The 14,627-nt window shown below is 31.7% G+C and overlaps 1 protein-coding gene across 3 annotated transcripts in view; it reads left to right on the top strand.

Moving 5' to 3' along the window:
• Positions 1-12,830, top strand: part of LOC107436945 (glutamate receptor 1) — a 49,366-nt gene extending 36,536 nt beyond the window's left edge. Inside the window, exons 13-17 of one of the 3 annotated variants that reach the window (XM_087157222.1) lie at positions 1,773-2,017; positions 3,017-3,122; positions 6,751-6,891; positions 9,457-9,534; positions 11,459-12,830. In XM_087157222.1, coding sequence (XP_087013348.1) covers positions 1,773-2,017; positions 3,017-3,122; positions 6,751-6,891; positions 9,457-9,534; positions 11,459-11,482 — 594 coding nt within the window. In that variant the 3' untranslated portion in view covers positions 11,483-12,830. Of the gene's footprint in view, positions 1-1,772; positions 2,018-3,016; positions 3,123-6,750; positions 6,892-9,456; positions 9,595-11,458 lie in introns of all 3 variants that reach the window. The other 2 variants (XM_087157220.1, XM_087157221.1) reach the window with 2 other exon arrangements.
• The last annotated feature ends 1,797 nt before the right edge of the window (positions 12,831-14,627 follow it).

Raw genomic sequence — 14,627 nt, forward strand, 5'->3', positions numbered from 1 at the left:
TGCACTGTACTAACAAGATACCTACCTACTTGTGTGTGTTACGGGTATATTTTAAAATAGTAAATAAAATGAAAATGTAAACATGAAATTCATGGTTTTTGCAGCAAACTCTATAATTGAATATATTGAAACTATTTTTCGATAAAACTTTGCCAAGTTAAAAATTATTTTAGAATTCCAATTTTTTAACATGCATAAAATGTATAAAATTGTTTGCATTTTTACAAAATTTAGAAGATTTTATTGTTTTGATGGTATTTAAAGAAGGTAAAAATGTATCTTTTGATAAAACTTATTGCGATTTGATACAATAATTTTCAGAAACATCACAAGTTATTTTTTAACACCTTCTGTAATAATTCATTCATATTTATCGATATTAAAGAATATTAAAAAAAAAAAAAAAAAAAACATTTAGATTTTGATTTAACATGGCTTTTACAACAATGTGTCTTGTAAAATCGCGGATATCTTTTCAGCTGTTTAGAATATTCGAAAAAATTTACAAGAGATTATTTTAGACTTGTCAATAAGTCGAAAAATGAAACAAAACTTGGAAATAAACGCAAAAGCTGCCTTACTTTAAAAAAAGGTTTTAAAAAAATCAGCTTCACTCGTTTAAACTTTCCAATTGTTTAAATTTTACGCCTATGATAATAAGGTAAACCAGGTTATAGATCACGGCTAGAATTCTCACGTTTTTTTTATGCAGTATATTACAATTTTAAAAAAAGAGCAAAATATTGAAGAATTTACTCTTTCAAAGCATTTTTTCCAAAAATTCGCTTATTACATTTTAACATTAAGATTAAAAAGAATAATGTATTAATATTGAATAAGTTTTTATAACCATTGCATTGTGGTTAAATTGTATTCTTCTTCGTTTATATTTACTTGTAAGATAGTTTTAGAAGTAAAAATTTGGATTTTTGCTTGAATAAAATGGAATAATCTGTATTACTATGATGTCTTAAGGAAGAGAATGACATTCTAAAAATTTATTTATCAGTGGTCTGTTTAGAAGAAATTTGGGTCCGTTTATCTTTTCATAAAATCGGACCCTTCACAAAATATTTTAACTTAAAAACGGACCCTTCACAAAATATTTTAACTTAAAAACGGACCCTTCACAAAATAATTTATCTTTTAATCGGACCCTTTACAAATTTGTTTATCTTCATTATTGTTTTGTTAATCGAATAAACCCTTCACAGGAAGGGGGGGGGAGCAAGGAACTAAATTTTGTCTTCCGTAGACGCTTCTTCCTTTATTCGTCCGAAATGAATATTTTGCGTTCAGCAGTATAGTCTAAATACCAAATATTTGTATGTTGCATTTCTAATTTAGAAGCAGCAATTGCTGTTTATTTCTGAAAATTTAATTTTTTTAATTATAATTTTACAGTGTTGAGCAAAATCTTGGTATGTCTTTACAATTTAAAAACTCCTTGAAAAAGTTTTTTTTGCAATAACGGACCCTATTTGCACAAATTCACAAAAGCAGACCCTGGTTGAAAGAATGTGACTTGATGTTTATTTTATACTCACAAATTGCTAGTAATTTTTTCACAATTTTAGAAAAACGGACCTTTCACAAAATGTCTGGACAGACCCCTGTTTATATAATAGATGAAACAATTGAAATTCCAAAATTTGATAAACTAACTTACATATGCTATTAAAAATCCTTATTTTGGTTCGATTCGTTCTGTACATAGTCATTTAGTGCATTTTTGAAGCATAATAAGCTGTTCCTTTTTGTGGCTTTTACAGAAATCATCATTGCCTCTGTTCAAAAGTTTCAGTGATTTTCTTGAAAATAACCCCAGTGTATTCGTCTCGAGTGCAGATGAAGGTGTCCAAAGAGTTCGCCAATCGAATGGAGGATACGTACTTCTAATGAATTCAGCCAAAAGTTCTTATGAAGTTCGCCAAAAACCTTGCAATCTAATTGAAATTCACGATCCTTATATCTATGGCGGATTCGGAATCGCAACTCCTCTTAAATCACCACTGAAGTAAGTTTTTTTTAGTATGACACTCATTGATAAGGATAAACATAACTAGGGAATATTGTCTGTCTAACTAAAAACCTCTCCTCGCCTGTTGTCTAGAGCACTGTCGGTGATTATAGTTAAGAGGTTAAACTATTTTAAGAAGGACTACGCAACAAAAATTTAGGGCTACATAATAAAAATTAGGAAATTGTTAAACGGCTCTTTTCTTGTTTCCATTGCAGGCGACAATCTCTACCTCTGCAATGGGAGGGGTTAAGTTGTCTTTTAGACACACAGTGCTCTACAACATTTAGGAGACATTTTTTCGCTAAAATATCCGTCGCTGAGCAACCACTGGAGAAAATCTGGTATCATCTGGTATCTCATTTGTAAGAGATTATTAAAAACATTCATTTGTACTTCCAAAAAATTCATTGACTAAACGGTTTATGACTCTTAAATAAAATTAAATCACATTACTCGGAATTAAAATCACATCATCGAGTTTATCGAACTAATCATGATCTATGAGGTTTAATAAATAAGCCTTATTGCGTTTTCCGGAGGAAATCCTAATTCCAAACCATGTCTTAATTCCACACCGTATTACTTCCTAAATAACACGGCGCCGTCAGTTTATTTTAGTGATTGCAAAATACAGACAATACCTTCTGGAAGAGAAAAGCCTCAGCACAGGTTGCCATAAACAAGAGTAGTCCAAGCGTAATCCTTTAGTAGTCCAAGCGTAATTACATCTTTCCTTCGTATTTTACCCCACTGCGCAGCTTAGTAGCCCGAAAGAAGTGACATCTTTCTAATTTTTCCTCCACTGCGCAGATTTTGTTCTTTATGTCGAACTACTAAATTGATTCATCCTGAAGCCTTCTCTCTTCTAGTTACAGTCCATATATTAAATTTAGAAATAATTTTCCTTTTTGATTTGTTATTTGAATTATTTTCAAAACTAAGATTATACAAGTATTATTCATTATGTAATTATTAAACATTTCATTATTTTAGAAATAAGATCAATGATGTTTTGGCTTCTCTGACATCAAGTGGTTTTATTGGTGATCTTCATAGAAAATGGTGGGTGGAATCAAATCAGTGCAGGGATGGAATTGCTGTAAGTGCATCATATTTTTACGCATATAGATATAGAAGAGAATATAGTGTCTAGAAATTTGTAACTGATACCTATACATTTCGATTTTTTTATACCTAGTAGTTACTTTTAAAATACAATAGTGCAGATCTCGTAGTTGTTTAAAATTAAAATTAGAACAACATTTTACGAAAAGTAAGAACAAAATCAAGACTTTTTTGGTACAATACATGCATACTGAACTATTTCTGAAATGAGGAAACGAAGAACTAATAAAAAGTATTGGGATCCACTACTTACATGTTTTGTTATAGTTGTTGTAATTGTAATTTTTACGTCGCACTAGAGGTGCACAATGAACATTCCATTACATTTTTGATCCTCTGCAGAGGAGATGGCGCCCCCACTTCGGAAATCCGGCGAACTGGGCGTGAAGTCGAACACTTTACGATAAAACAGTTTAACGATGATCAATACCGTACACCCTCGTCCCATCACAGGCTGATCAAAGTTGTCATCCACCACTGATCGCACACTGACCACAGCCAGTGATGCTTGACTTCGGTGATCTGCTGGGAACCGTATCTTAACGATCAGTTCTCCGCGAGTTCCACGTTTTTGATTATATAGTTTTGTGTGGTATGTTCCTTTAATTAGCTTCTTACAACTCGAGAGGAAGTGAAATAATTATGCCTAGCGATTTGATTTAGATCAGATTTAATTGGATACCTGTAAGCAACGTCACTTGTGTGTCGAGCAGGATTGGCTTCTAAATCGACAAATGCTACGATTTATCTGCGAAGACGTCACTTGCAGGTATCTCATAGTCTCAACATTAAAAAACGCACATGCTTAAGTGCAATGAGAAATCTCGGAATCTGAATTTTCTTAACTTCAGAAATAGATTTCTCAATATAAAAATAGATCATGTAACAATAAATCATTTTGTAACTAAATAGTATATAACCTACACACTAAAGAATAAATGTATATGTTACCGGCAAAGTATGAAATCCGGCATTGTATAGAATGCCTAAAATTAGCCGGCAAAGTATGAAATGATTTATATTTCACACATTGCCTAAGCATTCTATAGAATGCCAAATGCTATTTAGGCAAAGTATGAAATAAGCTTCCTGATGAGGTTATTATGTAAATGATGTGCATGTTACTGTGAATAACCGAAATAGGTGGTTGGTGACTTTCACCGGAGAATGTTGACAATCACATAGTCGCTTTGGTGACTCTCCGAAATATTTAGTACATCCGATTTGATATTAATTTATTCGTCGATATAATTACATTTATTCGATACTTTAATACTTACTGACGATAGATTAGAAGAAACATCTGTGTTTGGAGTATCGGGCAAATGTATACCGGGCAGTGACACTTGACCTTAAAAAAACATCAGTGTAGGGTATACCGGGCAGTGGCACTAAACCTTAAAAAAACATGAGTGTAGGATATACCGGGCAAATGTATACCGGGCAATGGCCTTTAACTAGATCTAGCATGACTAGACCTTTGGTAAATATCCGAAATATATACTAGGTCTAGTTAAGTGCCACTGCCCTGTATACATTTGCCCGGCATACCCTACACTCATGTTTTTTTAAGGTCAAGTGCCACTGCCCGGTATACATTTGCCCGATACTCCAAACACTGATTTTTCTTCTAATCTATCGTCAGTAAATGTCAAAATATCGAATAAATGTAATTATATCGACGAATAAATTAATATTAAATCGGATGTAATAAATATTTCGGACATTCACCAAAACGACTATGTGATTGTCAACATTCACCGGTGAAAGTCAACAACCACCGATTTCGGTCACTCACAGTAACATGCACATCATTTGCATAATAACCTCATCAGGACGTTTATTTCACGCTTTGCCTAAATAGCATTTGGCATTCTGTAGAATGCCTAGGCATTGTATACAATACCTAGGGAAAGTATGAAATAATTCTCACATTTCATACTTTGCCTAAAAACGTCAAGCACTCTATACAATGCCTAGGCATTCTATACAATGCCGGCGTTTCATACTTTGCCGGTAACATATACAAAAAATGAATAAATGATAAGAAAATGTAACACAGCGTAATCTGGAAACAAAGAACATCGAAATAAAAAATTTAAAAAATTAAAAAAACTTTTTCAAATAAATAAATATTTTAAAGTAAATTCGACTTTTAAATAAATAAAGCGAAAATAAGTATAAGAAGAAGAAAGAAAAATCGCATGGTTTCACAACAATTTGGCGGGCAAGAGAAAAAAAATTTTACTCAAAATTGTTTATAAATTTATCTTCAGCACCATTTTCCAATTAACAATTAGACATATTAAGAAAAAAATTTCGACAGCAAAAATTCTGAGTTTATTTTTCATACGATGACCTAAAATCTGAAACAAGATTAACAACCTAAACAATTGAATTTTGCGATTTTCACTAACATTATTGATTAAAATAACATTTAAATGTTGTATCGCAAGTCCAAATCTTTCAATTATTAAAATTTATTATTTTAAAATGCATACAAAAATTAGGTACAATAGGTCAAAAAGCTAAAAATCAGCACAAATAGGGAGAAAATATTTTGTATCGGGAAAATCAAGAGAATCAGGACAACTACGAATCCTATATAATGACTCATGGAATACCTGGTCCTGGTATGGTGTCGAGACATTTTAAAACTTCCTCGACCTTTGCTATAGTTTTTAATGAAATTGTTAAAAAATACATATATATTCATGGATTACCATTTAAAGGTGATTTTAGGGGCATGGAATCCTTATTCTGTCCAGTTTATGGCTTTCAAAAAAAGACAACTAAAAGCTACAAAACATTTATGGAATTTTCTTACACACAGATTTGAGGTAATAGCAAAATTAATAACATCCAACTTATGGTGGGTGAAAATAAACAAAAAATCATTTCAAAGGGCATTTTAATTTATTTTATCCCTTCCAACTGTAGCTTTTAACAAATCTGATATTTTATAATGAAAATGTTGTTTTTTGAGGCAGTTTTATAATGAAAATGCTAAGTTATCTTAATATTATTCCCAGATTTTTGCAAGTAAAATTAAATTTAAAATAATTTTTGAAATATATATAGATGCACAGAGAGATGTGAGCAAATTATTTTTTTGCAAGGATAAAAATCCTTGCAAAAAATAATTATAAACAAATACACGTATTACAAGTCACAAAGTGATACTTAAGCGAGAGAGAAAGAAAAATTAAAACTTGTTTGATTGCCTGTGGAAACAGAGAGAAATTGAAAGGGATTATAAGAAACAGCTACAAACTTCATCTTGCTACCAAATAGATTTTGTTGTTTTCATACCTTCTTCCTAAATAGAGATTCGTCAAATTTAAACATTTTTATTTTCTTCTCCTTGCTTAAATACATTTTTTTTTCTATTTTATTATTGACTAGGATTCTAAAAATATACATTTTGACCAGAACACTCCGTAGGTTAAAGTTACTCATACTTTGCACAAACCTAAGCCCCCTCAAAAAACGAGATTGTAATTTTAAAAATATATAAGTTAATCTTAAAAAAGTTATCCTATAAATTATTGCTGGGAAAATATGTAATGAAAACTTCATTTTAATGCTTTTTCGTGCTTTAGAATACAGAAATTTCACCAGGAAGCATTCATTCTTTTTCTGGACTCTTCTACCTCTTAATAAGTGGATGTATCATTCTTGCAGTTGTATTTGCCATACAATTCATGCGAAAGATTCAACGTAGAGAAGATCGATTGCAACAGGTATTATATTGATTTTGTAAAACAATCATTGATTTTTTTTCCTTTGAAATTTAAACAAATAAATTTGCTTTTAAAGTTCTGTACTCTCAATACTTTCAGATTTAAATAACTAACTATCTTTCACTCCAAAAGCATTGAAATGGTACTGTTAAAAAAAAATTTTAAAAAGTTGTATTTTTAAAATATTATTTTTTTATTAGAATAAATTACATAAAGAGGACGGGTGTCAAAGATTGTTGGATAACTATTGAAATACTTAAGGCTGTTTTTTTTAACGTACCGTCATTACGTGAAATAATGCTTTTTTGCAAATAATATGCTACTCTCGTTACTGCTGTAAGTTTGCAACAGTTACTCATGACAGTTAGGTCAAGTTTTGCCTATCTATAGCCAGCGCTTTCTATGTTTATTCTGAAAATGGCGTAGAACGTCAATATGGGGAAAAGCAAAAGTTTTGTAAAAATGAAATGCGTTTGGGGTGTAATTTCAAAATACACTGCTGGCTACCCAAAATACAACACCAGGAAAGACAAGAGATATCACAACAAAATTTATTTTGTAGATAACATGCTGACCAAGTATCAAATGATTAAATTTATAGACTTCTGTGAAGTGCGGTTCCTACCAAAATCAGTAGCCAGAGTAGCCACCATTGTTGGAGATCGCCGCGGTCACACGCCTCGGCATTGATTCAAAGTGACTTTGGATGTGTTCTTGGGGTACAGCCAACCTAGCAGCTTCAACACGTTGCCAAAGTTGATCTTGAGTGGCAGCTGGGGATGTAATCTGGGTCAATCGTTGAGCAATCATGGACCACATGTTTTCTATCGGCGAAAGATCCGGAGATCGAGATGGCCAGGGAAGCAATTCAATCTAGCGATTGACGAAGAACTCTTGGACAATGCGTGCCACGTGTAGTTGCGCATTATCCTGTTGAAATATGGCTGTGGACAAGCTCTGAAGGTAAGGAAGGACAACTGGCTCCCGCATCTAGGAGATGTAGCGCTGGCTGTTTAAAGTAACCGCAATGCGTACTAGAGGAGTGCGAGAGTGATATCCAATATCGCCCCATACCATTTTACCCGGTGCAGGACCAGTGTGGCGGTGAATAACGCAGCTGTTCAGCATCCTTTCTCCAAGGTGTCTCCAGACTCGTGGTGTTGCAGACAGAAGCGTGACTCGTCAGTAAAGACAATTTCATTCCACTCTGTCATCCACATCCTTCTTTCATCGCACCATTGGCGGCGGAGACGTCTATTGTTCTGCGTCAAGGGTAGACGAAGCAATGGGAGTCTTGCGGACAGACCACTCTGCTATAAACGGCGTCAAATGGTACGCGCAGACACTGGATGATGCGTAACAGACTGAATGTGCTGTGCTATGGTTTGTCATGTGATGTGACTGAGCGATCAGTCACTGCCATGCGCACAATTCGCCTGTCATCACGTGAAGTGGAGCACTGAGGTAGATGCAATCGAACACGTCGGACCGTCGTACCCTCCTGCATCCAACGATCACATATCCTCATTACAGTTGTTTGGTTTCGTCCAACACGACTACTGATTTCCCTGAAGGATAATCCACAATCTCGGTAAGCCACTATCCTTCCACTGCCGAACTCGGACACTTGATCAAAAGATGATCGCTGTTTTCTACGAGGCATAATTAATCGTTTTTTGAAAAAACCACAAGAAAAACACAATTGCCGAACTTGAAATCGTCGAAATCTCCAAGCCTTAAATAGCGCTTTGAAGTGGCGCCACAAGCGCGTGTAATGTGCGTCTGCGCTGAAATTCTAATCATTTGCATATCTCACCTCCGCTAATGCATGTTGTAAATTTCATGTTATTTGCATGCTTCTTTCAGCGTGTTGCATTTACGATGGCCAGCAATGTATTTTTTTAAAAACTTACTCTAATACCCATTTATATGGGCTCAAAAATTTTCAAAAAATGAGAATAAGTCCGTTGCTTTGATAATTTTCATCTAGAGGTAAAAAAATCGCCAAATTGGCAATTTTTAAAAAAACGTTAAATATTTAAATAATTTGTCCGTTCCGAATGCCAGATAATTCTTCACAGCAAGATGGTATACATAATTTAAAATTATAGCTTTGCTTCAAGCGTGGGACTTTTTTATTTTCCTTGGCAAAAGAGCTTCAACTAGTTCGGTAAGAATTCAGAACTAGTTCGATCATTATTAAATGATATAATAAATAATAACTACTAAATTATTTTGTAAAACATGGGAGATATCGTCCTTTATTCAACATCGCTCGCCAACTTTCTTTCCTTAATTCATGATTTTTCTATTGGTTGCTATTAGCAACGAAAATTGTCGGAAAAGTCAGAAGGGTAACTAATCCAGTTAGCCCTCTTCAGTTGCATTAAGTTATTAAGTTGTCAAAACATACTGTCTAAAAGTATTCTACAGTGGATGATCAAATCACCAGGAGAGAAAAAAAATAAAATTTCCAAAATGTAGTTTGAATTCTTCTCTCGAATTTTTCATTAAATTTTAAGAAAATTTTTCGAAGCCATTTCTAAATCAATCTACCGTTTCTAGTTAACATTTGATGATAAAACTTTGGAACAGCATCTACCGGATCCTCCTCCTGAATTATTGGAAGAGCAACCTCCTGTGGTACGTACGCAACTGAGCTTTTCAAATCTTGGTTTTAATCCAGCAAAATAAATTATTTCAGTTAGTATTATTTTTATAAGTTGATAAGGTTTGTGTGCTACTAAATCTACTTTTTTTAGTCATTAATTATTTCATCAATTATTAGTGTAATTCATTAGTTTATTAATTATAGTCATTATTTATTAGTGACCATTTTTTTTACCGTAATTATGTTTAATAATATTCAAAATTCATATAAAGACCTTGCATTTTTTGTTAAGTATACAGGTCTATTTTCTGACCAAGCGATAAAAAATGTTCAGTTCGATTTCATGCACATTTAAAATTTAGGTAAGGATTAAGTGCACGATAGATTATGACGCAACTTATCACTGCAAGTTTTATTACCTGGTCATAAAATAGGCCTGTTAATCTTCTCGACCTTTATGAATTCCAATGCTTCTGTTGCCATCTTAATTTTAAATCACGGACATAATTGAAGAGCTTAGTTAAAGAATATGCTTTAAACACTCAGATTTCTAGGTGTACAATCATTAGACTCAGTCCTTAAATAGCGAGCCAGAGACTTTTTCATACAATTTATTTAATGAAACTGAACAGTATTGTTCACTTTGTCGGTCAGAAAAGTTTTACTCCCAACCAGACGAATTATAGGCGGCAACTGGAAACGGGGGTAGCATTTCAACAGGGAAATGCAGGGCCGTTTGTGCCTAAAGCAAATAATCATGCAAATAACATTGCAGAACGTCTTTGGGAAGTTCTAATCCAATATTTTCACTAGATATTATGACCGCAGAATTTCTCTGAATAGATTATTCAATGAATGGATAAAATACAAAATTCCCTGAATTTATAAAATTTTCACTCACACGACGCGTAGAATCTCATGTAAAAATAAAATATTTTCACACAAGTATTTTCAGAATTTTGATGTGATGAATATTTCTCGAGTTATTTGACCATAATCTCATACAATTCGAACACTCTTTGTAGTTCAATAAATTTATAGCAAAATTTATATGTGTTGTTTTAAAATTTTCCTTCAAGATAGCATTTTCTGACAACCTGTAATTTAAATTTTTCTCTAATTCTCTCTAAAATATATTACTTAACTAAGCTCTTCATTTTTCTAATTATTTCACAGGTTAAATAAATAAAAAAAGCAATTTAATATGCTTTAGTCTTAATGAGGTATAAAGTTTAAGTGTATTTTGTGGAACAATCGGGAATTTAACTACTATTATGAATGGCAAAATGCATGTTTTTAATTCAATATATTAAGTTGAGGTCGCTAATTATTTTATCTTTAAACAATGTACAAAAAAATATAAATAACTTTTAAAAATATTGAGCAATCGAAAACGATTCATGCGAACTTTACGGCAAGTCCATAATTTTAATCATCTCAGTATATTAACGTCATAAAATGCATAACAATATGCCTAAAATCATTAACTTTATTACCCACATTTTAAAAAAAATTAAATTTCATTAAATAAAAAATACTACTCCTTTTAATTTAAACAAAATTCATTAACAAGATAATTGTGAATTAAATAAATTTATAAGATAATAATTTAAAAGTAAAATTATTAATAAGATAATTGTGAATTATGTTAGCTGAAACATTGTTTTGAGTTTCACAGCTTCCAACTAATTAAACTGTAACCGAAAGAAACGTATTTGTAATCTTATACTTATTTTCTAAATACATAAATAACAATGTAGTAAAATAATAAATCAATCATAAACAATGTTTGTCATAAACTTAAATATTTTATAACTTTTATTATATGTATAGGATGGTAATAACCTAGCTACAAAACAAAATAACCATCCATTTATAATATGAACCATTTTAACAGTAATACCAATTTTTTAAAGTTAGCCGAAATGTGTCATAATCTCTTAAATTTTTCGACAGCCAGATGGGGTGACCCGACTTTGACATAGCTCGATGGAAATCGATGGCTCAGACCCTTCTTCACAAGGGATAAGAAATGAATTCGAACAAATCATAAATTATTTTGTATCAAGATGGCAACAGTGATAATTATCGATGGATTGAGTGAGAATTAATGTTTTAACTCTCACATTGTTGTGATATTCATTTTTATCCTGTGTGCAACTAACCAAGTCGAACTTATTATTAATAATTTTATATACTAAGTACTTAATTGTTTATTTAGTTTTCTTGCATATTTTTTCAGCTACATCTGCCAGAAATAGAAAAAAGAGATTTTTGTGATTCGGAAAGTTTTAACGATTTTTTCGAGAGAATGAAAGCTGGCAGATGAGAATGCAAATTTGTTTAAAAATCGTCTGCATTTTTTAAAGACTTTTTAAATATATAACGAATTTTAATTGTCATATCAAACATGTTATTTTTTAATATATATTTTGTATTTTGCATGTATACAGGGCTCGATTTGTACGAATCGCAGTTCGCAACTTGGTTAAAAAGTATGTTTAATATCCCAAGAGATAGAATAAGATAATCCTCAACCAATTTTTTTGAAATTTAAAGTTGGATACATCTAAACCGTGGGTGCCCTCTAAGAAAATTCCAAGACTGAACTTATTTTTTGGCCTATTAACAGTCTAATATTGTTAACTATTATTTTAAAATATATATAACTCTCTGACTGATTACTTTAAAAAATATATTTATATTTTCATCAATTTATATTTTACTGCAAGCAAAACAAAAATAACTAACACTTTACATCAATCGTTGAATAATACACAACTTTTTCTTGGAAACTTTTTACTCTATCATCATAAATGTTTGCTTTAACTCTTTAAGTAATTTCCAAAATATAATCTTTACGTTACATTACCCAACATTTCAAAATATTAGGTTTAGAAAATGCTGTCATAAGCAGATTCAGACTAACCAATACAAATTTGTTTGCATTTGTCTTTCTTTTATTGCGGTTTGATATCATTACTTGATCATTTACCAATAATTATGAAAAATAATGTTTTCATTAAAAAGTGTTAATTTTTATTGATTTATTTTCAACAGAAAACATTTGCTACATTTTATTTTAGAAAAAAAAATATGCAAAAAAAATCTTAAATTGCTTTCTTTTTCTTCTTTTTTTGAAAATTTGATTTAAAAAATAAATTGGAAAAAAGATATTATAATTTGAGAGCGGAATTTAGTCCACTAATCTTAATTCAAGACTAATTTCAGTCTTCAGGACTAAAGAGTGGCACCCATGACGGGAGCCCCTATCATATTTGGCGAATTGCAAATAATCGAATGTACAATGCAAAAAAAAAAACAAGAACCAATCCTTTAAAAGTAAACAAAAGTTGTGTTAACCCGAAGGTGACGCCATTGAAAGCAAAGACTGCAAAGTATACCATGGAAATAAGATTTCAGCAAAACTGAACAAAAGTTGTCGCCAAACCAAGGAGCCCCCGATTCTACGCTAGAGCCTAGATCGGTAGTAGTTCAAGTATGAAAATTAATTCGTAAGAGCTAAGATAAACTGATTTTTATTTATTCATTTCTGGTCTATCGATTCATTCTCTCTATAAATCTAGCCCTGCATTTATACTATGTTTTAAAAAATAAATCATTTTTCATTGAAGTTGTTGTTTTTATTTATATTCTTTAACATATAATATAGTAACTTTATATAAAAATATTAAATAAAAAAAACAGTAATTCCAATTCAGTCGTAGGTTAGACAAAACATTTTGTCTTCCTGAGCAGTCAGTTGGACACTTGTTTCAACTATGAAAATTTGCCTTCATTCTAATAAATCACTGACATTAACGTACAGATTTCTAAATTTAATAATTCTATAAGGTAAAGAGATGTCACTCAGAATTCTCCGAGAGAAACATAATATAACATACTATGCACATTCCACAAACTTTTGAGCCAGCAGGTCTTCAGAGTTCTCCAGAGAACCTACTTATCTTGTTTAATTGAGATCATAAGAACCATTCAGCCTATTCCAGTTTTATCAGGGTGCGTAGCGTTTTTAAATGTGCGTATTTTCGTCTTTTAATAGCCCTTAAAGGTGCTTTTTTCCATGGGTGATTTTAAAAAGTGCTTAATTTTCCTTTTTTCGAAATGTGATATTTTTCTTTACCATGTTGATTTTTGCCACAAATTATGCAAAAAGACATTATTCTATTCAACGTTTTCACAATTTATTCAAACCCCAATCTATTTCGGCGTACCGTCGGGCTGTAGAGTATGAAAACACTATTTGTTTTACATGTTTGATGAAATACTTGCGGGTCCGCCCTTGCGTATGCTGAACTGGATTCAATTGTAAGGAATTTTTGTCTCTCATGTGCAACTCTGCTGCATTTTGCAAGAGATTCTCAATTTCAGACTTCATTTTCCGCCCTCTGTGATAGAATCGAAAAATCTCGAATTTTTGCTGCTTATGGGGACCAACTAAACATTATCAATTTTTTCCCCTATCAGCGATAGAAAATTTAATTTCTCTTGTTAATTTCATCGTTTGTGACGCGCCATCGTCTTCATCACTGGCAAGCAAATAAAAGCGGATAAAACCATCAATTGTCAAAAACTTACCAATTATATTTAATTGGTAAGTTATTTTAATTGGTAATATTTAAGTATTGGTTATATTTAATTGGTAATTGTAATTTTTTTTAAAATAATAATGCAATAAAAATTCCTTTTTCTACTAAACCGTATTAACAGGGTTGCCACTGAAAAAAAATGAACAAAATAGTTGCTTTTTGTAGCCTAAAGCATGAAAATAGTTGCCTAAATAAGAACAAAAATTCAGCAAAAATTTTATTAAATGACTTAATTGTCGTATACCATGATCCATTTTGTCAAATTGGTGGCAAATATGAACATTACGTAAATATTATGTATGGTGAGTTTTTGTGAAAAGTGATTACTCAAATTAGAAATTCATGCTTAATAATATCGTATTAAAAATTGGGTTTTTTAAAACTATGCAGAATTTCGTAACAATAACCGTTGAAAAGGCGATCGAGAAACGAAATAGACTTACGATAGAATCTGTGCAAATTGAACGCATTAAGAAGTGATTAGTCAAATTTGCAATCTAAAATTTCTTATTTTT

The sequence above is a fragment of the Parasteatoda tepidariorum genome, chromosome 2 (genome assembly GCF_982258835.1).
Source record: "Parasteatoda tepidariorum strain Cologne lab strain chromosome 2, Ptep-v5.0, whole genome shotgun sequence".
NCBI classification, from domain to species: Eukaryota; Metazoa; Arthropoda; class Arachnida; order Araneae; family Theridiidae; genus Parasteatoda; species Parasteatoda tepidariorum.